General features: G+C 38.6%; 6 protein-coding genes across 6 annotated transcripts; 3 read left to right on the forward strand and 3 right to left on the reverse strand.

Moving 5' to 3' along the window:
• Positions 1 to 302: 302 nt before the first annotated feature.
• On the reverse strand, positions 303 to 3876 carry GCK72_000185 (uncharacterized protein; the record flags this gene model as incomplete). The annotated part of the gene is made up of 4 exons (XM_003091897.2): positions 303 to 513; positions 1442 to 1704; positions 3457 to 3761; positions 3837 to 3876. 4 exons carry the CDS (start codon positions 3874 to 3876, stop codon positions 303 to 305), a joined length of 819 nt encoding a protein of 272 aa, XP_003091945.2.
• A 934-nt stretch (positions 3877 to 4810) lies between these two features.
• On the forward strand, positions 4811 to 5660 carry GCK72_000186 (uncharacterized protein; the record flags this gene model as incomplete). Its single annotated transcript, XM_003091891.2, has 3 exons — positions 4811 to 4816; positions 4879 to 5217; positions 5583 to 5660. The coding sequence occupies 3 exons, from the start codon at positions 4811 to 4813 to the stop codon at positions 5658 to 5660; spliced, it is 423 nt and encodes a 140-aa protein (XP_003091939.2).
• A 1318-nt stretch (positions 5661 to 6978) lies between these two features.
• Positions 6979 to 15022, forward strand: GCK72_000187 (uncharacterized protein; the record flags this gene model as incomplete). The annotated part of the gene is made up of 10 exons (XM_053722323.1): positions 6979 to 7070; positions 7585 to 7765; positions 8659 to 8836; positions 9343 to 9554; positions 10350 to 10627; positions 10705 to 10770; positions 11620 to 11866; positions 11910 to 11974; positions 13074 to 13205; positions 14872 to 15022. 10 exons carry the CDS (start codon positions 6979 to 6981, stop codon positions 15020 to 15022), a joined length of 1602 nt encoding a protein of 533 aa, XP_053590968.1.
• On the reverse strand, positions 12673 to 13716 carry GCK72_000188 (uncharacterized protein; the record flags this gene model as incomplete). Its single annotated transcript, XM_003091894.2, has 1 exon — positions 12673 to 13716. One exon carries the CDS (start codon positions 13714 to 13716, stop codon positions 12673 to 12675), a length of 1044 nt encoding a protein of 347 aa, XP_003091942.2.
• On the reverse strand, positions 14860 to 24001 carry GCK72_000189 (uncharacterized protein; the record flags this gene model as incomplete). The annotated part of the gene is made up of 17 exons (XM_053722324.1): positions 14860 to 15013; positions 15088 to 15299; positions 16155 to 16367; positions 16841 to 16939; positions 16982 to 17200; positions 17253 to 17370; positions 18316 to 18434; positions 18524 to 18589; positions 18637 to 18753; positions 19971 to 20118; positions 20251 to 20378; positions 21350 to 21543; positions 21961 to 22183; positions 22239 to 22394; positions 23048 to 23160; positions 23207 to 23504; positions 23984 to 24001. 17 exons carry the CDS (start codon positions 23999 to 24001, stop codon positions 14860 to 14862), a joined length of 2595 nt encoding a protein of 864 aa, XP_053590969.1.
• On the forward strand, positions 19740 to 20783 carry GCK72_000190 (uncharacterized protein; the record flags this gene model as incomplete). Its single annotated transcript, XM_003091896.2, has 1 exon — positions 19740 to 20783. The coding sequence occupies one exon, from the start codon at positions 19740 to 19742 to the stop codon at positions 20781 to 20783; it is 1044 nt and encodes a 347-aa protein (XP_003091944.2).
• Positions 24002 to 24825: the final 824 nt, after the last annotated feature.

Raw genomic sequence — 24825 nt, forward strand, 5'->3', positions numbered from 1 at the left:
TGGTCGGGGTAATGAATGGATTGAAGGGAAAATGGAAATGGAAAAATGAGGAATAAAGCGATTTGGAAATGACGGGGGGAAACGAGAATTCTCATCGTTATCAACCCGTTATCTCGCCGATGCGTAATCGGCTAACGACGACACAACCCATTGTTCGTTTTTCCCGAGAAAAACCGGGTGGCAGGCAAGCGTATTTTATTTCGAGGGGGGCATTATATATATATAGAGAAAGGGGGGAGGGAGGCAAAGATAAAAATCGAAAAAAATTATTTCGAAAATTCCGAAAATTTAGAAGAATCCTTCTAGCAGACACAGAATCCGTAGTTGCATGGGAGACCGTGGCAGTTCTCGACGTTATCGACGGCTCCGTTACACTTCTCGACGTTGCAGAATTGAGTCAACGCGTCGTTGAGTGTCATGTTGTGTTTCGAGTAGGCGGCGAAGCAGTCGCAAGTGGCGGTGAGAGAGTTACAGGCGCCGACGAAGCCTCCGCATGCGCTGTCCTCTTGGCATCTGGAAAAATAATTAGAGGTTTTTAAGGTAATTAAGGTAATTTATGTTGAAATTTGTGGAATTTAGACGATTTTTTAGATTCTAATTGCTCAAAACACACTGAAAAAGAGTCATGAGGTTTTTTTTAGGTAATTAGAAACTTTGAGGTAATCAGGGATTTTAAAAGATAATTAGAGATTTTAAGGTAATTAAGGATTTTAAAAACACTTAGGAATTTCAAAGTTAATTCCAGATTTAAAAAAAAAGTAATTATGGATTTTCAAGATAATTAGGGATTCTAAAGGTAATTAGGGAATTTAATGTTGAAATTTGTGGTGATTAGACGCTTTTTGAGCTTAAAACACGCTGAAAAAGAGTCGATCTCGTGGAACCACGTGGCATCTATGCAAATGCGCTCTATTGAGAAAATCAGCTATTTAGGATTGGAATTTCAGCACTTTCAGGGTTTTTGAATTACAAAATGTTGAAAAACCACTTAAAATCTGGAAAAAGGACGAAAAATTTCAAATTTTCAAAAAAACACGCTGAAAAAGAGTACATGACGTGGAGCCAAATGATATCTATGCAAGTGCGCTCTACTGAAAAAACGAGGGATTTTGAGTCGAAAAATGTTGAAAAAACAACTGAAAATCAGGAAAAAAAGACGAAAAATTTCAGATTTTCAGCATTTTGATGAGAAAAATCTTTAAAAGTGATTCAAATCTGCTGCATAGCGATCAATGGCCGATAGTGCATCAGAGCGCAATTGATTGACAGGAAATTTGGCATATCTAGATATGTGTTCAGTGGAGCGTGATTGCTGAGGCGGATTTTTCAAAAAATGAACGGATTTATCATTAAAAAGAGCCGATTTTCAGCGAAATTTTACAGTTTTTCATCATTTTCCGACTATTTTTCTGAAATATTTTCCGGTTTTCTCCAAACTTACGGCCATCCATAGACGCAAGAGTTGCAATTACAAGTTCCGGCCAATGCTCCGATACACTTTCCACTTCCACATCCATCATCAGAATAGCAGACGGCAGAGGTGGTACAGGTGGATGGGGAGGAGGTAGTCGTCGAGTTGGTTCCGTCGTTGGATTCAGTCTCATTCAAAGAGAGACGAGCACTGTCGAGAACGAGTTGAGAGTTGGCAAGAACAATGTTCGACAGGGCTCCCAGGTTTTGAGCGTTCGCAGAGAGAGCAGTCATCTGGAAAAGTAAATTATTGATGTATTAGCGGCCCACCCCCTCTTACAACTGCGCCCCATCGCAAACGAGAGAGTATCGGTGAGAGAGACGCAGAGTTTTTTCTCGCGCGAACAAATATTTTTACCATTTTTGACCTATTTTCGCTGTTTTTAAGAACAAATTGCATAAAAACTTTCGAAAAATTGTGAAAATAGATCAAAAATGGTGAAAATATGTTTCGCGGCAGAAAAAAATCTGCGTCTCTCGCCGACACTCTCTCGTTTGCGACGGGGCGCAGTTGTAACGAATTTGCTCGGCTAATATATAAAAATCTGGCATTTTCGGTTAAAATAGGTGGTTTTTAGATCGAAAATTGCGATTTTCAGCCGATTTTTAACAGAAAATCGTGGATTTTTACCACAAATCCTAAATTTTTGCTAAAAAAATGAAGATATTCGAGCAAAATATGTGGAAATCAACGATTTTTGCGAAAAACTTATCGATTTTACGTTGAAAATTGGAAAAATATGATTGATTAGGGGGAAATCGAAGCGGAAAATCAGGAAAATGCTTGATTTTTCTGGCATTTTCAGGTAAAATTGCTCTTTGAGATCGAAAATAGGGAAATCCATGATTTTTTGTGGAAGATCGTGAATTTCATGTGCAAATTCTCAATTTTCAATATAAAATTTGCCTTTTTGGAATAAAATCGACGATTTTCGACTGAAATTTATCGATTTAATGTCTCGAAAATAAGGAAATTGCTCGGATTCGCCGATTTTCTTGCGCGAATTCTCCTATTTTGAAGAAAAATGAAGCTTTCCCAGCAAAAAATCGGTAATTGATCGATTTTATGTCAAAAATCACGAATTTTGAGTAGAAAATCCAAGATTTTAAACCAAAAATCAATAAATTCCGGAAAGCGAGCGGACATCTCGAAATCCATGCTCAAAATCGAGGATTTTAAGCGCAAATCCTCATTTTTTGGGAAAAAAGTAAAGCTTTTCAAGCAAAATATTGGTAAAAACCGATAATTTTTGCTAAAAATCGCGAAATTTGAGTCTAAACCACGATTTTAAGAAAAAAATCAAGAAATTTTGATCGAAAATCAATAAATTCAGCTTAGCTAGCTGAAAATAGTCAATTTCATCGCGAATTTCACCAATAACTCGAAATCCTTGCTAAAAAGCGCAGAAAATCCATTTTGTCGCGCCAAAATCAAGAAATTTCGCCAAAAACCTGATTTTCAAGCTAAAAACCAGCATTTCAAGCCAAAAATTGGCAAAAACCCATGATTTTCGCTGAAAATCGATTGACTTTAGGTCAAAAAAACATGAAAATTGAGTCAAATCCAAGATTTTAGGCTAAAAAATCAATAAATTCTGCTTAGCGAGCTAAAAATAGCCAAAATTGACCAAAAACTCGAAAGTCATCATAAAAATCCGAGATATCCGCCGCAAATCCAGATTTTCAAGCTAAAAACCTGCATTTTGAGCGAAAAATGGGTGAACATTGAGTGAATTTCACGATTTTAGGCCAAAAATCAATAAATTTCCAGGAAAAACCCAAATTTTCAGCTAAAAACCTGCGTTTATAGGCAAAAATCGTTAAAATGGAGTCAAATCCAGAAATTTAAAGCCAAAAATCAATAAATTTTTTCGCGCCAAAATCCAAAAATTTCCGGATTTTTAGCTAAAAACCTGCGTTTATAGAAAATTTGAAGCTATTTTCCACCTGTAAGCCCCATAATCACTCTTAATTACCCATAATTACCTCAGTAATCACAAAATTAGCCTGATGAATCAACTTCTGAGCGTCGGCTTGCACCTGTTGAGCATAGTTATTCAACGTTTCGAGTTGAAGAAGTGTGACTTGATCGATCGGCACAATTGGTGACGTCTCTTCACCGGATCCCTCTCCAGAGCCATCACCGGAGCCATCACCGGATCCCGATCCCTCTCCAGAAGCGTCTCCAGAAGCGTCTCCAGACGCATCGTCACCGCTGAAGTCGTCGCCGACCAAATCGGTGTCTCGTTTCGCACGAAGCGGGTTAGACGGGTGACCGGCAGTGAAATATGCTGAAAATTTGAAGATTTTCAGTGAAAAAATGAAAAAAATCGACCAATTTTAGGCCAAAAACCAAAAAAACCAACCTCCGATGAGGAGAAGAGCGACGATGAGCGATGCACGCATTTCGGATGAGTAAATGAGTGAAAAGTGATGAAAAATGAGAATTCGGAGACATTGTTGTTGTTTTTCTGCGGAAAATTGAGATTTTCGCGGGTAGATCAACTGGAAAATTTTTTTGAACGAAAAAAAATTTGCAGGCCTAGAAACCCCAATTTTTGGTGATTTTTCATGGAATTTTATGGTTTAAAATCAATTTTTCTCAATTTTCACCTAGTAACTAATAAAAAATCAAAAAATTCTACCAAAAACCACCGAAAATTCCGATTTTTGGGAAAAAAATTTATTTAAAATAAAAAACAACGAAGCAAATTTCAAACTGCCGCGCTTTTTTGTTAGCCGTCGAGCGCGTTTGCTGCGCTTTTTGAATTTGTTGAGCGGGAAAATCGGAAATTTTGGCTGGAAAAATATATAGCTTTGAGACGAAAATAAGGTGAAATTTTCGAAATAGTGATTGTAAAAAAACGGGAAAATTATTTTCAGCATTTTTAGAAGATAATTTCTGAAAAAAACCATTGAAAATCCGATTTTCCAGTTTTTTTAAAAATAAAAAGGGCAATTTTCTTGTAGAATTTGGGTTTTTCAACCCAATAATTCTTCAAAATCTTCTTAAAAACTCATTTTTTCCATCGAAAACCTCTAAAAACCCAATTTAAAAAATCAGCTTCTAAAATTTAAACTTCCGCGCATTTTGAGCTCTCAATAGAGCGCGTTTGCCTTTAAAAAGCGCGGGAATCAGAAAAAGTTAAATTTTCCATCATTTTCCACGTTTTCGGGCTCAAAAATTACAAAAATTTCCAGATAAATAAAAAATAAAATCGTGAACTGAACTTAAAAATCGATATCTCTCCCACAAATCTTTCCAGGAAAAAATTTAGTTTCAAAAAATCGTAAAAACGAGGAAGAGTGTCTCTAAAAATTGAGGAACGCGGATTTCAAAATGAAAGTGAGTCGATTAGAGCGCACTTGCAACACGGCGGCAATTCAAATTTTCCAAACATTTTCCAGTTGGACACATTGCCCATCCTTCAAATATCGATTTTTCTCTCTCTATTCTTGCTAACAATTTGCGGAAAAAAGAAAGTGAAAAGTAAGGAGAGAAGTCGAGAATCGACGTCATCCCAGACCAAAACGAAACCCGCGAAACCCGAATCGCCTGATCCGAAGTCGCCGGCTCCGCCCCCTGATACACCGAGGGCCGAGAAAGAGGAGGAGCCTGACGAGGAGGAGAAGAAGGTGGAGAGTAAGGAGAAGTCGAAGGAAAACGATAAGGAGAAGGAGAAATCGGCGAAAAAATCGATTAAAAAGTCGAAAAAATCGATGAAATCGAAAAAGGGCGAGAAGCAGGTGAGGTGGCCTAGGAAACCAAAAATTGGAAAACTAGTCCCCCGCGAATTTTTGCATGAAGAACTCAACATTTTAAAGTTTTTTTTTCTACCAATTGTAGAAAACTTAATTATCAATCATTTCCATAGAAAAAATTCTAAATTTTCTAATCAGAACTTCTAGAAAAACAGTTTTACCTTGGTGGCCTAGAAACCCAAAACTCGTCCCCGTAGTTTTTTTCTGATTTTTTCTCTATAGCAATGATAGAAAACAACATTTTAAACATTTCTATGACAAAAAATTTTGAAATTTCCCACCCAAAACTCTAAAAAATCACATTTTCTCAATGGAGCGCGTTTTCTGACCCAAATTTTTTGAATTTTCAGGCTGAAGGCGACGATGGATACGAGAATTGTGCGGATATGTCTGCGAGTGAGCTGAGAAAGATCGCCGATGCCGTATAAAAAGAACTCGGTTGAAAATTTTAAAGCATGGTGTAAAGAAATTTGAGATTTATTGATTTTTGTGTTTTTTTTGTGTTTTTTGTGCTTTTCATGGCCTAGAAAATACAAAAACTAGGCCATTTAGTTTTTAAGTTTAAAACCTTTCAAAACTAGATAAATTTCAGTAATTTGGTTTTCTAGGCCACCGACTATTTTGCATTTTTTTGGGATTTGGGTAGAAAAATATCGAATTTTTTCTCATAAATCAATTGACAATAGGGGTTTCATTTATTTCTGTAAAGAAAAAATAAAATTTTTATGTTTTTAGACCATAAAACTGTGGGGGACTAGTTTTCCCAAAATTTGGTTTTCTAGGCCACATCTGAAAATCGTCGTTTTTTTGTATTTTTCAATAATTTTTCGGTTTCTGAGTGTCTTTCCGTTGTTTTTCGTCAAAATGAACAATTTTTTTCGATAAAAACCACGTGGTTTTTTCTCGCCAAATGAATTGCTGAAATTCCAACAGAAAAATGGAATTGCAGATCATGGAAAGGAAAACAAACGATTGATCAAAGACAAGTCATATGAGTGCGGACATCCGGACATCCGGACAGACAGACAGAAAAAAATTTGAAAAAAAAATTGGCCCCGAGCTTCTTCTCTACCGCCTATGAGGGCGCGCCGCCTCCCCCTTTTATCACCACCCTGGGGCGCCTTCTACTTTGTGTGCCGCGTAGCGCAGTGGCTACGCTTTTGCCTCACGCGCAAAGAGTCCCGGGTTCGATTCCTCTCCACTCCAAAATCCTTTTTTTCTTGTTTGAATCGTTTTTCTTTTGTGATTTTGATCTTCCTGGGGTGGTCAAGACCGTTTTCAAGGTGTCATAACCCTACATTTGTAAAAGTCATCCCATATAACTTCCGATTTTTTTCTTGTTCTACGTCATCTCTGTCTGTCAAACGTCAAACACATTTTTTTTTTCGCATCCATCGTGACTTTGACGTCTTCTATCATCCATTCGGGTGCGTCAGTCCTCCCCTAATTTCCTATCATATCATATAATATCACACGCCTTCTGCCACCTCTATGTCTCTGCGTCTCTTCACTCTCTCGTCTCTTATCAAATTTCTTTTATCTTTGATTTTTGTCAAAATCTAGTTTGTGTTTTTCTATTCACCAAGATTTTGTCCTCAGTTCTAATTTTTTTATTGTTAAAAAAAATTCGAAAAAAAATTTTTCAATAATTTTTTTTGCTCAACCTGGCTTAGACGGCCTAACTTTCCCCAGAAGCTAATTTTTAAAATAATTTTTAGTTTTGATCTACCCTACCTACCGTACCCCATGTCACCTCCACTAGTGATCAAGAATGGAACAGTGGTTAACGAAGATGGAATGTTCAAGGCGGATGTTCTTGTGAAGAATGGCGTTATTGTGTGAGTTTGACCTACTTAGTATAATTATTAAATTAATGGAAATGTAATAATTATAAAAAACTAACATTTGAAATCATTAAAAAACAAAAAAAAATTGAGTTCAAAAAAAAAATTTTACCAGCCCAACTTTGAAACGCTGCAACTTGGTCAGTTTTTGTCCAATGTTTTTAATTTTTAATTTTTCTTGTAGATCAAACCCAGCTCTACATTTTTCAAGTTGACAACTTTTTCATAGCTATTCACGTTTTTGAGATACGCGCGTTTAAAGAAAAGAACCCAAGAACGCAGGATGCGAGGAGGACACTAACTTTAAGCCTCCGTATCTCAAGAGCGTGAATAGTTATCAAAAAATTGTCAACTGCAAAAATGGAGATCTAGATTTGATCTACAAGAAAAATTAAAAATTGAAGAGATTGAGCAAAAGCTGGCTGAGTGGCAAAGCTTCAAACTTTGTTAATTTTTCATTTTTCTCAAATTTTTTTTTTCAAATTTTCAACAACAAAAAAAATTCCAGCGAAGTCTCCCCTAACATAATCCCACTTCCGGATATGGAACTAATCGATGCATCGGATCGTCTAGTTATCCCCGGCGGTATCGATCCACACACCCACATGCAAATGCCCTATATGGGGGAAGTGACGAAGGACGATTTTCTGAAAGGGACAGAGGCAGCGGTGGCTGGAGGGACAACTATGGTATGTATGTGGACATTGGGATGAACAGACAGACAGAAAGAGCAAAATAAAAAAAAATTCCAAAAAAAACATAAAAATTGAAAAAAATCAACTTATATTTTGAAAACCTTGTCCTGAAGCCATTTTTGAACCAATTTAAAAAAATTTATATTTTCCTGGTAGATCAAATCCAGATCTTCATTTTTGTAGTTGACAACTTTTTTCTATCTCTTCACCCCTTTGATATACAGAGCGTCAAAGATAGGAAGGTGAGAGAGCGTGCGAAAAGAGGAGGGCGTCTCGCTTCTCTGCGTCTCCTCCTCTCTCCCCCTGCGCGCCCCCCTCAAGCAGCTATCTTTAAAGGATCATGTCTCAGCGGGGTGAAGAGCTATCAAAAAGTTGTCAACTGCAAAAATGTAGGCCGTGATTTGATCTACCAGAAAAATATAAATTTGGCAAATTCGAAAAAAAAGTAGGAAAGTTACAGTGCTTTGAAAATTAGTCATTTTTCCTTTTTTTCACTTGAAGAAAACCTTTATATCTCCAAACCCTTTTAAGCTACTGCAAAACGGTCAACTACAAAAATGTAGCCTTAGTTTTGATCTACACATCCAGTATAGAATTTCAAGTGTCACACGTTTCCACGTCAAGTTACAACCTGTCAAACTTGACTTTAACTAAAAATTTGAATTTTTTCTTATCTTTGACAATGTGACATTTATTGTTTCGTACCAGGAAATAAGTTGATTATCGGTTTATACGCACCCAATTCTATCAATTTTACCCTTATCATTCTTTATCAGTGTACCAAAACTTTTATTACACTTTCTCTCAAAACTGTGATCTTTCGAACTAGAGACTTTGTTCAAAGATCATAAAAATGGGCGTGGCCTAACTTCCCAAAACTCTTCCAGATTATCGATTTCTGTTGTCCGGACCATCGAAATGGTGAATCCCTTATGTCTGGTTACAACCGGTGGAGAGGTTGGGCAGACCCAAAAGTGTGTTGTGACTACGGACTGTCCGTTGCGATAACTCAATGGAGATCAGAGACCGCAGAGCAGATGGCGTTGATAACTAGTCCAGAGTACGGTAAGTGGTAAAAGCTCTTAGCTTTAAAAAAAAACTGACTCAAAAAGTTAAATTTAGAGTGTTTAGTTCGAAAAAATCGGTCAACTTTGAAGCAATGTAACTCTTTTATTTTTGGGCCAAATTTTTAAAAATTACATTTTTTCGGTGGGTCAAACATAGGGCTACATTTTTGTTGTTGACAACTTTTCCTTATCTCTTCACGCTTTCGAGATAGGCGCCTTTAAAGATAGCCTATTTCCAAGGCGCGCGGGGAGAGAGGGAGGAGACGCAGAGAAGCGAGACGCCCTTCTGTTTTCGCACGCTCTCATCCTCTCACCTCACTCACTTTGAGGCTCTATATCTCAAGAACGTGAATAGCTATCAAAAAATTGTCAACTACAAAAATGTAAAGCTAGATTTGATCTACACAACCATTGTAAAATTTTGAAAATTGGTTGATATAGAACATCGTTGCAAAGCTTCAAAGTTGGACGTTTTTCACTAAAATTCTGGAAAAAAAATTTTAGGCGTTAACTCGTTCAAATTCTACATGGCCTATGAGGGTACCCTTATGGTGCGTGACGATGAGATGTACCGGGCTATGCAGGAATGTGCTAAACTTCGAGCTCTGGCGCGTGTTCACTGTGAGAACGGAGCTGTGATCAAGGAGAAGGAAATCGATTTACTGGCGAAGGGAGTCACCGGACCCGAGGGACATACACAGAGCAGACCGGAGGAGGTGGGTGTGGTCAAAATAAGAAAATGTTCGTATTTCTGTATAGAAAAAGTCTAAAGGATCATTTTTGTAGTTGACAAGTTTTTGATAGCTCCGCCCACTTTTGAGATGCGCGCCTTTAAAAATATCTAACTTCTCTACCGCCCTGCACCCTCGCGCTTTCCAGCCATCTGGCTTTAAAGGCGCATAACTCAAAAGTAGGCGGAGCTATCAAAACGTTGTCAACTATAAAAATGAAGCTCTGATTTTGATCTATATAATCAATATTAAATCAAGAATATTAATTCACAAACTACAGAGTTATAAGCATTCAAACTTCAGTAATTTTCCGATTTCCTTCCAAAATCCACTTTTTGAAAAAAAAAAGTCACCAACTTTGACACGATTTATCGGCATTATAACTAAACCTAATTGTTACAAATTTGCCTTTTTCGAGTAGATCAATTCCAGATCTTCATTTTTCTAGTTGACAACTTTTTTCTATCTCTCCACCCCGTCGAGATATGCGCCTTTAAAGAAAGCCTACTTCCAAGACGCGCGCGCGGAGAGAGGAGGAGACGCAGAGAAGCGAGACACCCTCCTGTTTTCGCACGCTCTCTCGCACCTCGATGTTTGAAGCTCCGTATCTCAGAGGGATGAAGAGCTATCGAAAAGCTTTCAACTACAAAAATGTAGCCCTATTTTTGATCTACAAGAAAAATATATTTTTGAAAAATTCGGGCTAAAAATGGGGAAGTTACAGGGCTTTGAAAAATGGAAATTTTCATTTGAAAAAGTGATTTTTTTTTAAATTTCCAGATTGAAGCAGAAGCCACCAATCGTGCCTGCGTGCTCGCCGCTCAAGCCAACTGTCCCCTCTACGTAGTGCACGTAATGACGAAAGGAGCAGCCGCCGCCATCTCCCATCACCGTGCTCAGGGCTCAATTGTCTTTGGGGAGCCAATCGCAGCGGGTTTGGCTCTAGATGGGTCTCACTACTATGACGATGACTGGCTCCATGCGGCGAGATACGTCATGTCACCACCGTTGAGCAGGGATCCAACCACACCGGAACTATTGATGAAGTTATTGGCAGCGTAAGTGGTTGTAACGGTTTTGAGGGCGCGGCGCGGTTGCGTAGCGTGTCATTTTAAAAAATAATGAAAAATTGCAGCGGAGAACTCCATTTGACTGGAACCGACAATTGCACCTATGACTGCAGGCAGAAGAGTCTTGGAAAGTGAGTACAATAGTTTTGAGACGTGTAACTTCTCATAGAAAAATTGTAATTCATCAAAACTACATTTGTCTGGTAGATCAAAACCTGGGCTATATTTTTGTAGTTGACCACTTTTTGATAGCTCCGCCCACTTTTGAGATATGCGCTTTTAAATATACCCTAGGAGAGAGAGCAAGCCACAAACCTAAGGCTCATATCTCAAAAGTGGGCGGAGCTATCTTAATTATGAAAATGTAGCACTAGTTTTGATCTACTATAATTTAAATTAGTTTGAACAAAAACTTAAGTAAAAAGCTCAAAAATCAAGTCACAAAGTTTGGGAATTTTTCAAAAAAAAAAGTCTAAAATAATTTTTTGCCATTTTTGAAAATTAAGTGTTTTTCAGCAAAAATTGTTTTAAAATTTCAAAACTTTAAAACCTGCTAATACCTAACACTGTGACACTTTCAAAATTACCAATTATTACCAAATTTTCACCAAAAAATCACCAAAATTTGACGCCTTGTAATTTTCTTCAAAAAACTCCCAAATTAAAAATTCAAAAATATTCACGTAGATCAAACCCAGATCTTCATTTTTGCAATTGACAACTTTTTTCTATCTCTTCACCCAACTGAGTTATGCGCCTTTAAAGATAGCCTATTTCCAAGGCGCGCGCGGGGAGAGAGGTGGAGACGCAGAGAAGCGAGACGCCCTCCTCGTTTCGCACGCTCTCTCGCCGTCCAATCTTTGACGCTCTGTATCTCAAGAACGTGAATAGCTATCAAAAAGTTGTCAACTACAAAAATGTAGCCCGTGACTTGATCTACCCGGTCATCACATTTTTTTCAAAAAAAATATCATTTCCAGAGGAAACTTCACCAAAATCCCCAACGGAATCAACGGAGTGGAAGACCGTATGTCAGTTGTCTGGGAGAAGGGTGTTCATTCCGGAATTATTGATCCAATGAGATATGTGTCAATCACAAGTGCGACAGCAGCGAAAATCTTCAATATCTATCCAAAGAAGGGACGGATCGCAGTGGGATCCGATGCGGATATTGTGATTTTTAATCCAAATGCTATAAGGACAATTTCAGCGGATACACATCATCATGTAGGTCAAATCTATGGGTTCCTAAATTCATAAATTCTTTCAGAATCTCGACTTTAACATTTTCGAAGGAATCCAATGTCATGGGGTGGCCGAGATCACTATTTCAAGGTAAGTCATTGAGCCGATTTTGAAATTTTTATATTTTTCTAAAAGATAAAGTTAAGAGCTACATTTTTGCAGTTGACAACTTTTTGATAGCTCTTCACGCTTTTGAGATACGGAGCTTCAAACATCGCGGAGCGAGAGAGCGTGCGAAAACAGGAGGGTGTCTCGCTTCTCTGCGTCTCCTCCTCTCTCCTCCGAGCGCGCCTCGGAAATAGGAAATCTTTAAAGGCGCATATCTCAAAGGGGTAGAGAGATAGAAAAAAGTTGTCAATTGCAAAAATGGAGAACTAGATTTGGGCTATAAGAAAAATGTAATTTTGTAAAATTTGGACAAAAATTGAGACCAGGGGAACGTTTCAAAGTTAATCATGTTTTTCAAAAAAAGCGCGTCAAAGGAGCGCCAAACCGTAGAAAAAGTGGAAGATTCAGATAGGAATGAGTAAAAGGCCCCCAGATTTAAAACACATTTAAAAACTTTGGTCAAAATGGCGTCAAAGGCGCACCAGTCAATACCGAAACAAACTTTCTGGGATAAAAAAAGCGTCAACGGCTCCCCAGATCTACTTAAAAACGGTAACATTTGCTGGAAATCGCGTCAAAGGTGCACCAGACAGTCAGAATCAATCAAAAACCAGATATTTGGAGGTATTATTAGATTTATTAATTGTTATTAAATTAAAACAACGATTATTAAATAAGAATTAACAAGATTTCTTAGCAGCTGGTCCATTGATATCCTCTGGGTGTCCTCTTTTCTTGGTAACCTTCTTTTCCTGATTTTGATTCCAAATGTAGATTCGAACTGTCTTTCCACTGAATTCCACGCTGACCTTCACTCCATTGTCTCTAGTGAAATCGAATGATTCCTCAATCTTGATATCTCCATCGCTAGACACTTTCGGAAGGAACAACTCCGCTTGGATTCTATTATCGAAATCCGCCACTTTGTAGATTTGATCTACAGCTTTTACTGAGTTCAATCCATTGAGAACTTGTTCTTTATTCCAATGAGTTCCTCGACTGAATCCGATCACTTGAAGATTCTGATTATCGATTGATCCGCTCTTCAAATCTTTAAGATATTGATTGAATTGTTCTTCAGTCAGGGCATCTGTATCCATCAAGAAAACAATCTTGTTCTTCAACTTCTTAAGGAACTCCGATGTAATCCAAGTGCCATTTCTGATCTTGAGCCAATCGATATCAAAGATCTTCTTATTGTCAGTGATCAGAGGTTTCGGTCCATTCAAAGCGAGTCCTTTCTTGAAAGTGACAGAATTCAACAGAACATCCAGATCCTTCGAAGAGCAATCTTCCATTTTTTGTCCGTAGTACTCGATGGGATGTCCACCAACTGAAAGAACTGTGCACTCTTGATGGAAACGGTGGAATTCTTGGACAAGATTCGGGTCAACTCTCAAAAAATCGATATTTCTCGGAAGAAGACTCATGAAATCCTTGTAGTCTCGGTGCATCGAATCGATGAGATAGTCCGTATCCCTTTCCGAGTAATAGTGAGTGTAGTTGACTGCCGGAAGACTCATCTCATATCCTCCCTTTCTGATCGATATGTTGTATCCATCAGTTCGAATCTTCAGATCCTCGATGAACTGTTTAAATACACTGGCTGTGTCAGCTAGACAGTACAAGGAGTCAATATCCAAGTAGTTGATGATAAGAGACGCAGGAAGGAATGGAAGAGTGTCGAGGGTTGGAGCAGGACGGGAAGTTGAAGAAGAAGACATATTTCTGAGTGAGTAATGACAGAATATGGGGGTGATTCTGACTCTTCTCCTGACTCCTTATATACCATTCCGTGGTGGGTGGGCGGGGCTTAGTACGCAGGTATACCTGCGTAGGAGCTTGTGCTCTGGGAAGGTTGTCATTGGGTAACTATGTCTTTTACACATAGAACAATGGGAAAGGTTGTAAATCTTGGTAGATCAGATTGTATAGATAATAATGTGTGAGTCTGTGTATCTGGGTCAATCACACATACCGAGGCTAACAAAAGATTGTAAAAATGACGGGAGAATCTGTAAAACTAGGAAACATGCAGACATACAAAAATATAATGTTAGGCTTGAAAAACTTAAAAAATACTTATATTTTACAAAAATACGCCGTGTATTTCTCGAGGACAAGAATAGAAATTCACAAAAATTCCTAGTTAGTCTCGTTCTTGTTCGGTTTTTTTGCAATTTCTGAACAGTTTTTGATGAATTTATCATGTTTTGGAGCAGATAACACAATTTATCAAAAAATTAGAAAAAACACAGAAATCTTTTTTTACCCGTCTAGAACACCTATTAACGCTGAGAAATTTCAAATTATGTGTAACTCAATCCAATTTTCTTAAATTTTTTTTTCAATTTTTGGTAAACTGGGAAAGCTAGACAACTCTTCCAAATTAAACAAAAAATACAACTTAAAAATTCAAAAAATACGCAAAACTGACACTTTTCTATTGGTCAACTGCAAAACATTTTCCCCTTGTCATTTTTTGTTCAAATCTTTCGAAATTATATTTTTCTGATAGATCTTGTTTAGCTCTACATTTTTGTAGTTTTTAACTTTTTGATAGCTATTCATCCTAGCGGGTTATGCGCCTTTATAGATTGAGAGGCGAGAGAGCGTGCGAAAAGAGGAGAGCGTCTCGCTTCTCTGCGTCTCCCCTTCCAGTGCTCTCTTGCCTCCCAAACTTTAAAGGCGCGTATCTCAAAAGCGTGAAGAGATACCAAAAAGCTGTCAACTACAAAAATGTAGCCCATGATTTGATCTACAAGAAAAACCAAAAAATTTAAAAATCGAATGGAAAATGGCTTCAGGGCAAGGCTTCAAACTTTGTCATTTTTCACCTCAAAAATAAATTTTTAGGGCAAAAATTTTCATGTTTTCAGAGGCCGCATTGTCTGGGCAAATGGTAAACTGCAAACCGTACCAGGATCCGGAAAATTCGTGCCACTCCTCTCGAATTCTCCATTTGTATTCGGAACACAAGAGATCCGAGAACGAAAGAATGTGCCAAGGATAGTGGAGAGGCTGGATTGAGAATATTTTCCATAGAGCGCATTTTCTCATTTGACGAATAAAATATTTTATTTTGATCTACCTACCGAAAAAACTCGAATTTAAAAGTCGGTATAACATTAACATGTCTGATAACTTGAGATTGTGCCGGGGACGGTTTCCTGGTAGTTATCAACTCGAAAATCACCAAAACCGCAGTAAGTACCAGACCGACAACCAGAATAATAAAAATGCCTCCAATCGATTCGCCGTCGTCTTGATCCTTACGTTTAGGCTGCTCGCATACCACACTTTTATCCTGGAAAATAAAAATGAACAATTTCAAAATTTATATGGCTAGGTAGATCAAATCATGGGCTACATTTTTGCAGTTGACAACTTTTTAATAGCTTCAAAAGCAACTGAGTTATGCGCCTTTAAAGATTTGAGGGCGAGAGAGGGAAGAGACGCAGAGTAGCGAGACACCCTCCTCTTTCCGCACGATCTCTCGTCTTCTTTTAGGTCGCTAGCTTTGACCGTTTGTATCTCGACAGGGTGAAAAGCTAGAAAAAAGTTGACAACTGCAAAAATCTAGTACATAACTTAATCTAGTAGAACAGTTTTAAATTTGTGAAATTGAGTTATTGGGAAAAAAGTTATAAAGCTTTAAAGTTGGGAATTTTTCGCAAAGTTTTAAAATTTGCTATTTTTGAAAAATCTTTGATATTTAAGTGTTTTCACCAATGAAAATGTTTCAAAACCTTCAAAATTTGCTAATACCTGACAATGACAATTTTTGAAGTCAAAAATCACCAAACTTTGACACCTTGTAACTTTCTTCAAAAAACCCCCTTATTAAAAATTCAAAAATATTCTTGTAGATCAAAACCTGGTCTTCATTTTTGTAGTTGACAAATTTTTTCTATCTCATCACCCAACTAAGTTATGCGCCTTTAAACAAAGCCTATTTTTAAGGTGCGCGCGGGGGAGAGAGGAGGAGACGCAGAGAAGCGAGACACCCTCCTCGTTTCGCACACTCTCTCGCCTCCTAATCTTTAAAGGCGCATATCTCAAAAGTGGGCGGAGCTATCAAAAAGCTATCAACTGCAAAAATGTAGCCCATGATTTGATCTACAAGGCCATACTAATTAATTTTAAAAACTTTCCCTCTCACCTTCCACCACTTCTCCTTCAACTCCGTCAGCTCCGTCTTTTCCTGAAGCCGTAAAATCGCCGTAGAAATCAGTTCTCTATACGGTGACCCTTTAGGGAGGCCAATACCGTAACCCTTCTGATCAATGAGACCTCCGATTTGCATTAGTTCGCAATCTCGCTCCACCGCATACTCCAACATCGACGATTCCATAAGGTACGCGTAGTCGGAGCTCTGGAAATAGTGAGAATTTTGTCGGATAAGAGTTCTCCACAATTTCAATGTGATATTCAAATTCACCACGTCGTTAGCATTCAGAAAAGTACCCACAAGGCTAGGTTTGGAGCAATTCGGGTCTCGACGCAAAAACTACAGTATCCCGGGATACGGTAGTTTTCGTGGCGGGAGACCCGAATTGCTCCAAACCTGACCTTGTGGGTACTTTTCTGAAAGCTCTCAGCGTGCTGAATCTAAATCCGAGATTGGTTTTTGTAAAATTCCTAAAAATTACCGGAAAAAAATCTGGAACAAAATTTTTTCAAAATTTTTTTAAAAAATTTTCAGGTGTTAGGCTTAAGGGTTTAGGCTCAAGCTTAATATCTTTGGCTTATGCTTAAGATTTTAAGCTTCAAGGTCTTAGGCTTAAGATCTTCGGCTTAAAGGCCTTAGGCTTAGGGCAAACTACAAACTACAAACTACAAACTCACCTTCACTCTCGCTATCCCTTCCTTCGACGATTGCACAAACAACCCGGGAGAACTCGACATCAATTGCCACATTCTCTCATAAGTCTCGATTTTGGATTCCTGAAAAAAAATTTTCAAAAAAATGCGATAGAGCGCACTCACGTTAAAAAAGGACATCGTTGATCCTCTCCCAAGCGTTCCATACTTGATTTTTGTCTGTGCAGCCAGATCGTCCGCATTCTCAATGGGTGTCTCCATACGACGAGTGGTCAACACTGCGGCTAGGTTAGCCGTATACGAGGAAATAAGGATAAGCGCAAAAAACCACCAAATTCCGGTCAGAAGTCGCGTGGAAGCAGCACGAGGGCACAGTTCACTTCCCTATATTGCAAACACGCTCTATTTTTAATATTTTATAACTTTTGACACCTACCTGCTGCATAAGGGAGCATACAGTAAACCAAAACGAGTTACGGAGTGAGAACTGGTTGTCCACAGGCTTGTATTGCCCGTTGTCTTCATCCCGCTCGAATTGTTCGTAAGGACTGATTCTGGAAATGTTGATAACTCAAATTTAGTATAGTTGGGTAGATCAAATATAGCTCTTCATTTTTGCAGTTGACAACTTTTTGATAGCTTTTCCCGCTTTTGAGATATGCACCTTTAAAGATTGGGAGGCGAGAGAGCGTGTGGAAAGAGGAGGGCGTCTCGCTTCTTTGCGTCTCTCCCTCTCTCTCCGCATGCGTCTTGGAATTAGGCTATCTTTAAAGGCGCATATCCCAAAAGCGTGAATAGCTATCAAAAAGTGGTCAATTGCAAAAATGAATACCTAAATTTGATCTACAAGAATATTTTCTAATTTTTAATTGTGGAGTTTTTTGAAGAAAGTTACAAGGTGTCAAAGTTTGGTAATTTTCACTTCGAAAATTGACATTGTGACGATGTCAGGTATTAGCAAGTTTTGAAGGTTTTGAAATATTTTTTTTAGCCTAAAACACTAAAATTCCAAAGATTTTATTGGGAGTTTTCAAAAATAACACATTTTGAAAAAAAAAAGTAAAAATTCCAAACTTTGAAACATTTTAACTTTTTCCCCAATTACTCAATTTCATAAAATTTATATTTTTCTGATAGAACAAGTTAAGGGCTATATATTTGCAGTTGACAACTTTTTTCTATCTCTACACGTTCTTGAGATACGGACGGTCAAAGCTAGCGAAGTCGAGAGAGCGTGCGAAAAGAGGAGGGCGTCTCGCTTCTCTGTGTCTCCCCTTCCCTTACTCTCTCACCTCTCAAACTTTAAAGGCGCATATCTCAAAGGCGTGAAAAGCTATCAAAAAGTTGTCAACTACAAAAATATAGCCCTATTTTTGATCTAGACAACCAATGTAAAATTTTGAGAATCGGTTGTGATAGGGAATAGTTACAAAGCTTCCAAATTGACCAAATTTTTCCAAAATTTGTTTTTCATTTTTTAAACTTTTAGTAAAACCCACTTTGCAATAATCCAAATCGCTATTGATACCACAAAATAGCTTGCAAAAGTCATAATCCAGACTTGAGTACTCAACGGATCCATGAATTTGAACCAGTCGGAATCAGTGATTCGGGGTTTCTGAATCAGAAACCATTTTTCAAATTTCAGATCAAAACCTCTAACAAAACCTTAAAAAGAATCGAAATCCCTAAATGCATATAGGGTACCGTAAAATCAATAACTTCTGATCTACCATAACTGATAGTGAGCGATGCGACTGCCAGATCAGCGTCCTGCAATCAAAAGTCATGAAAATCAATCGATAATTTTTGTGACCTACGCCTCTCTGCAATTCCCCGACCATTCCACTCCATTTACCATTTGATTCTTTCGATCCATAGGCGTTATCTCTCACTTTTTGAATGGTGTACGTGAATTTCAGGATGTTGGCAATTTTCTGAAAATTGGCAACAAATTGCAAAAATTTTATATTGGTTGTGTAGATTAAATCTAGCTCTACATTTTTGTAGTTGACAACTTTTTGATAGCTCTGCACGCTTTTGAGATATGCGCCATTAAAGTGGGCGCGCCCTTAAAGCGAGGGAGAGGAGACGCAGAGAAGCTAGAGGCACTCCTCTTTTCGCACACTCTTTCGCCTTCTATTAGGACGCTGGTTCTGACGCTGCGTATCTCGAGAACGTGACCAGCTATCAAAAAGTTGTCAACTACAAAAATGTAGAGCATAACTTAATCTGTTAAAATAATGTAAAATTTTAAAAATTCAAATTGATACAAAAAAGTTACAAACTTGCAAAGTTGGTCTATTTTTAGCAGGTTTCAAAACCCGAGGCAACATTAAAGACGCATATCTCAAAAGTGTGAATAGCTATAAAAAATGTCTCAACTACAAAAATGTAGCGCATAACTTAATCTATCAAAAAATAAAAGAAAATATTGTTTTAGATATACGGGGTTGAGTTACAGGTGTTTGAAGTTTGTCAAGTTTTATGCGACTACCATTATGACCGATAGCCCCTAGTCTATCAGATTCGAGATATATAACCATTATATAACCGTACCCGATATACAACCGTCACTGTCAGCGTGCTTTTACAATCTCCACATAATCGTTTTTACATATTCTTGTTAGGTTTTGGGTCAATTGACCAGATCGACGAAGATAAAACTTTCCCATAGAACAGGTCCCAAGTGTTCCTGATTCACACATTATTAACTATACAACCTGTGACCTACCAAGATTTACAACCTTTCCCATTGTTCTATGTGTAAAAGACATAGTTACCCAATTACAACCTTCCCAGAGCCCAAGCTCCGCCCAGGTATACCTGCGTCCTAAGCCCCGCCCACCCACCACGGAATGGTATATAAGGAGTCAGGAGAATAGTCAGAATTACCCCATATTCTGTCATTACTCTCAGAAATATGTCTTCTTCATCTTCTTCCCGTCCTGCTCCAACCCTCGACACTCTTCCATTCCTTCCTGCGTCTCTTATCATCAACTACTTGGATATTGACTCCTTGTACTGTCTAGCTGACACAGCCAGAGTATTTAAAGAGTTCATCGAGGATCTGAAGATTCGAACTGATGGATACAACATATCGATCAGAAAGGGAGGATATGAGATGAGTCTTCCGGCAGTCAACTACACTCACTATTACTCGGAAAGGGATACGGACTATCTCATCGATTCGATGCTTCAAGACTACAAGGATTTCATGAGTCTTCTTCCGAGAAATATCGATTTTTTGAGAGTTGACCCAAATCTCAATGGTCACTTCTATCGTTTCGATCAAGAATGTACTGTACTTTCAATCGGTGGACACCCCATCGAGTACTATGGTCAAAAAATGGAAAATTGCTCTTCGAAGGATCTGGATGTTCTGTTGAATTCTGTCAACTTCCGTAGAGGACTCGCTTTGAATGGACCGAAACCTTTGATCACTGACAATCAGAAGATCTTTGATATCGATTGGCTCCAGATCAGAAATGGCACTTGGATTACATCGGAGTTCCTTAAGAAGTTGAAGAACAAGATTGTTTTCTTGATGGATACAGATGCCCTGACTGAAGAACAATTCAACCAATATCTTAAAGATTTGAAAAGCGGATCAATCGATAACCAGAATCTTCAAGTGATTGGATTCAGTCGAGGAACTCATTGGAATAAAGCTGCAATTCTTAATGGATTGAACTCGGTAAAAGCTGTAGATCAAATCTACAAAGTGACGGATTTCGATAAGAGAATCCAAGCGGAGTTGTTCCTTCCAAAAGTGTCTAGCGATGGAGATATCAAAATTGAGGAATCATTCGATTTCACTAGAGATGATGGAGTGAAGGTCAGCGTGGAATTCAGTGGAAAGACAGTTCGAATCTACGTTTGGAATCAGAATCAGGAAAAGAAAGTTACCAAGAAAAGAGGACACCCAGAGGATATCAATGGACCAGCTGCTAAGAAATCTTGTTAATTCCTGTTTATTGATTTGTTTTTTTTTTGTTTTTTGTTTTTATTTAATCACTTTTAATAAATCTAATAATACCCCCAAATATCTGTTTTATTTTTTGCTCTTTTCTAAAATGCTCAATTTTTAGAATTATCAAAATCGTGGCAAGCGTACTTTAAGAAAACAAAAATTTAGAAATCAGTCCAAAATTGACATTAAAAAAAAAGAAAAATTGGTCAACTTTGAAACGTTCCCCTGGTTACAGTTTTTGTCCAAATTCTACAAATTTACATTTTTCTTATTGATCAAATCTAGCTCTTCATTTTTGTAGTTGACGACTTTTTGATAGCTTTTCACGGAACTGAGTTATGCGTCTTTAAATATAGCCTATTTGCATGGCGCACAGGGCTAGAGACGCAGAGAAGCTAGAGGCACTCCTCTTTTCGCACACTCTTTCGCCTTCTATTAGGACGCTGGTTCTGACGCTCCGTATCTCAAAAACGTGAAGAGCTATCAAAAAGTTGTCAACTACAAAAATGTAGCCCTTAACTTCATCTACCTAACCAATTAAATTTCATGCCAAAACTCACATGAAGCAAATCGATACAGTACCCTTCATACGACCCATTCGACGTCATCATCACAAACGGGGCTTCCAGGTAAACGGAGATTTTCAGATGTTTCCCTTCTAAAGTTAGCTTTTCACTGGAATTGGCAATGACGACGGCTTCCGAAGAAGCGATTCGTCGGGTACGGCTACTCCATTCGGCGAATTTTTGGAAAGCTGGAAATTATAAATTTTTTAAATTCTAATTCTAACAAATTGATATTTTTCTGGAAGATCAAAACTAGCTTTACATTTTTGTAGTTGACAATTTTTTGATAGCTCTTCACGCTTTTGAAATATGCGCCTTAAAAGTTTGGGAGGCGAAAGAGTGTGCGGAAAGAGGAGGGTGTCTCGCTTCTCTGCGTCTCCTCCTCTCTCCCTCGCGCGCCTTGGGAATTGGCTATCTTTAAAGGCACATATCTCAAAGGGGTGGAGAGATAGAAAAAAGTTGTCAACTACAAAAATGGAGAGTTAGGTTTGGGCTATCAGAAAAATGTAAAATTGTAGAATTCGGACAAAAACCGAAGCCGTGATAGCGCTTCAAAGTTCACCCAATTTATACTGTGAAATTAAAAAAACAAATTTTTTACTCACTCAACTTCCTCCTATACACATGCAACGTATAATTGGATCTTTCGCCAGACGGCGCCCAATACAAGTCCCCACTGATCCCATTCAACGGCGTCTCGAAAAACTTCTTCTTGATGTCACTCCCCGCCTTCCAGACGTCACCACACCTAGGCTCCTCCCATATATGGATTGATTTCATCGATCGGATGAGGAGGCGTAATGTATCAATCCAAATGGATGTGGTGTACTGTAACGGAAATATTTTGATCTACATACCGTTAGCCACTCAAAAGTTCCCCTACCGGAACCCCTTTTTTGGGGAGCCTTATCGATGACTTGTGAACGATTTCCTGTCGGACATCCTCGATTTGTTCGGAATGGACATCGTGCACCCCAAATGATGTGATATTGCAGTCCTCTATGCCACGCATACTGTCAATGTCCACAGTGACAAGATCCTGAAAAAATTTGTGAATTTTGAAGCTTTGTAACTATGCCCTTTATTCACCGATTTTCAAAATTTTACGTTGGTTGTGTAGATCAAATATAGTTCTTCATTTTTGCAGTTGACAACTTTTTGATAGCTATTCACGCTTTTGAGATATGCACCTTTAAAGTTTGCAAGACAAGAGAACATAGTTTAAAATTGGTAAACTTTGAAACGTTCCCATGGTCTCAGTTTCTTTTCAAATTTTACAAATTTACATTTTTCTGGTAGATCAAAACTAGCTCTACATTTTTGTAGTTGACAACTTTTTTCTATCTCTCCACCCCTTCGAGATATGCTCCTTTAAAGTTAGCGCGCCCAAGAGCGTGGGGGAGAAGACGCAGAGAAGCGAGACACCCTCCTCTTTCCACACGCTCTCTCGCCTTCTTTTAGAACGCCAACTTTGACCGTTCGTATCTCGACAGGGTAAGAAGATAGAAGAAAAATTGCAACTACAAAAATGTAGCCCGATTTTTGATCTACTAGAAAAATATAAATATTTTAAAATCTGACTTTTCAAGAAAAAGTTACAAACTGTCAAAAACTGGTAATTTTTCACTTAAAATGTTTTTCTTGTTAAACATTTTTTTTGTTTTTAAACTTTTTCAAAAAAGTTTGACCCACCATATCCATAACCACATAATGATACAGTACCCCACACATCGACATATTCGCTGCTTGCTCCAAAAAGTGGATGGCTCGCGGGAGTGGAATGTTGATGACGATACGGTAACGGTCTGGCGGGAATTCAAAAATTTTCAAAAAAAATTAATTAAGTCCTACCCAATTTATTCTTAATATGCTTCAACTCATTACCATAGTCATCTTCATGTTTCAGTCGTACCAGTTGCGAGGAAAACGAGTCTGGATCAAAGTGTCCTGCGGTAATCATATCCGTCACTTCCAGTAACTCATCCGCCTCCTCGAACACCACCACCACATCCTTCCATTTTTCCCGTTTGATGAATGCGGCGACCGCCAGGGATTTCGCGTTGAGATGCGGGTGTAGATGGATTGACGGGCGTGTTGGGGAAGATAGGTGGAGGCTTACACAGGGCACGTTGGTGTTGTCAGCGATGCTCTAAATATGGCTCTAAATATGGTATGCTTGAAAACCAAAAAAAAAAAAACAATTTTCTCTAAAATAATTTTTCGAAAAACCAGTTAAAATCACCCAAATCCAGAAATAAACCTACCATGATACTCGTTACAAAATGCAAAAAATATTGACACTCAGTGGGAATCGAACCCCGGACGCAAGATTACCGACCAGACTCCTTCCCAGGTACACCAAATGAGCGAAGAAGCGGCGCGGCGGCGAGGACGGTGATAAGAGTGCCGCCTTCCTCCTTTCCGTGAATTGCCGCCGTCACCGCCCCACCATTCCTAGTAGCGCCCGCATAGTCTACCTGGTAAGGAGTCTGGTCACCAAACTGAGCAACCGGGGTTCAATTTTTTCTCCCTGCCATTATTTTTTGCATTTTTTAACGATTACGGTGGTACACTTCTTTTGGAGTTTGGACCACTCTAAGTGTCGCGTCCCTAGCTCCATCATATTACGCTAGTGACACGACTCATAGGGACACGGTCATCAATTCACCCAAACAAGCTCATTTCGGAACAACAACAACTCCAATTCAAACTACCGCCAATGTTGTCTCTGCGTCTCCATCGCCGAAGCACTCTCTCGACGCAGCGACACACATGAAACGGATGCGACAGTAATCTGAGCGGGTCTCGCCACGCGCTCTCTGCGCTCTCTGCGTCTCTCATTATCATCCCCTCTCGCCCTTTCTCACCTTTAACCCTCACTTCTTCCTTTTGTGGCCGCCGCGAGCGGGGTTCTACGGAACACTGCTCAACTTACATTGTAACCCTTGACCGTTGACTAGCCATCAATAAAGATGTCAATTGAATCACTTGTTACTGTTGTCTAACTAGCAAAGCATTCAAAGGTCTACAAAGCGCTCTCCGGATTCCGGGAGTGACATGGTGCAAACGACCGGGAATTGGCAGAAAATTTTTTTTTCTAGCCTAAAATAACCCGAAATACCTTTGTTTGACAAGCTAGTTGGACTCTTTCGCATTTGAATTCAATTTGGCCTAAATTTCGCAATAAATTTTTAAAAAAACTTAGCCTAAAATTTTCAATAATTTCGCCAAAATTCTTTCAAAATTTACAAAAATATGGCGAAATCAATCGATTGTCGAGCGGAAGCATTGTATGGTTCCCTCAATATGGAACGAAGTCACCTCGTGGATCGTTCACCGAGCATTGGATTCGTCAGAAGCGAGGACAAGCCGTCGTCATGCAAATGATGCAATTATCGATTTTCGAGGATCGCAACCGAGACAATCGTGCGGACGGAACTCAGCGGAAAGGATTCAATGCGAGAAACCAG

The sequence above is a fragment of the Caenorhabditis remanei genome, chromosome I (assembly GCF_010183535.1).
Source record: "Caenorhabditis remanei strain PX506 chromosome I, whole genome shotgun sequence".
NCBI classification, from domain to species: domain Eukaryota; kingdom Metazoa; phylum Nematoda; class Chromadorea; order Rhabditida; family Rhabditidae; genus Caenorhabditis; species Caenorhabditis remanei.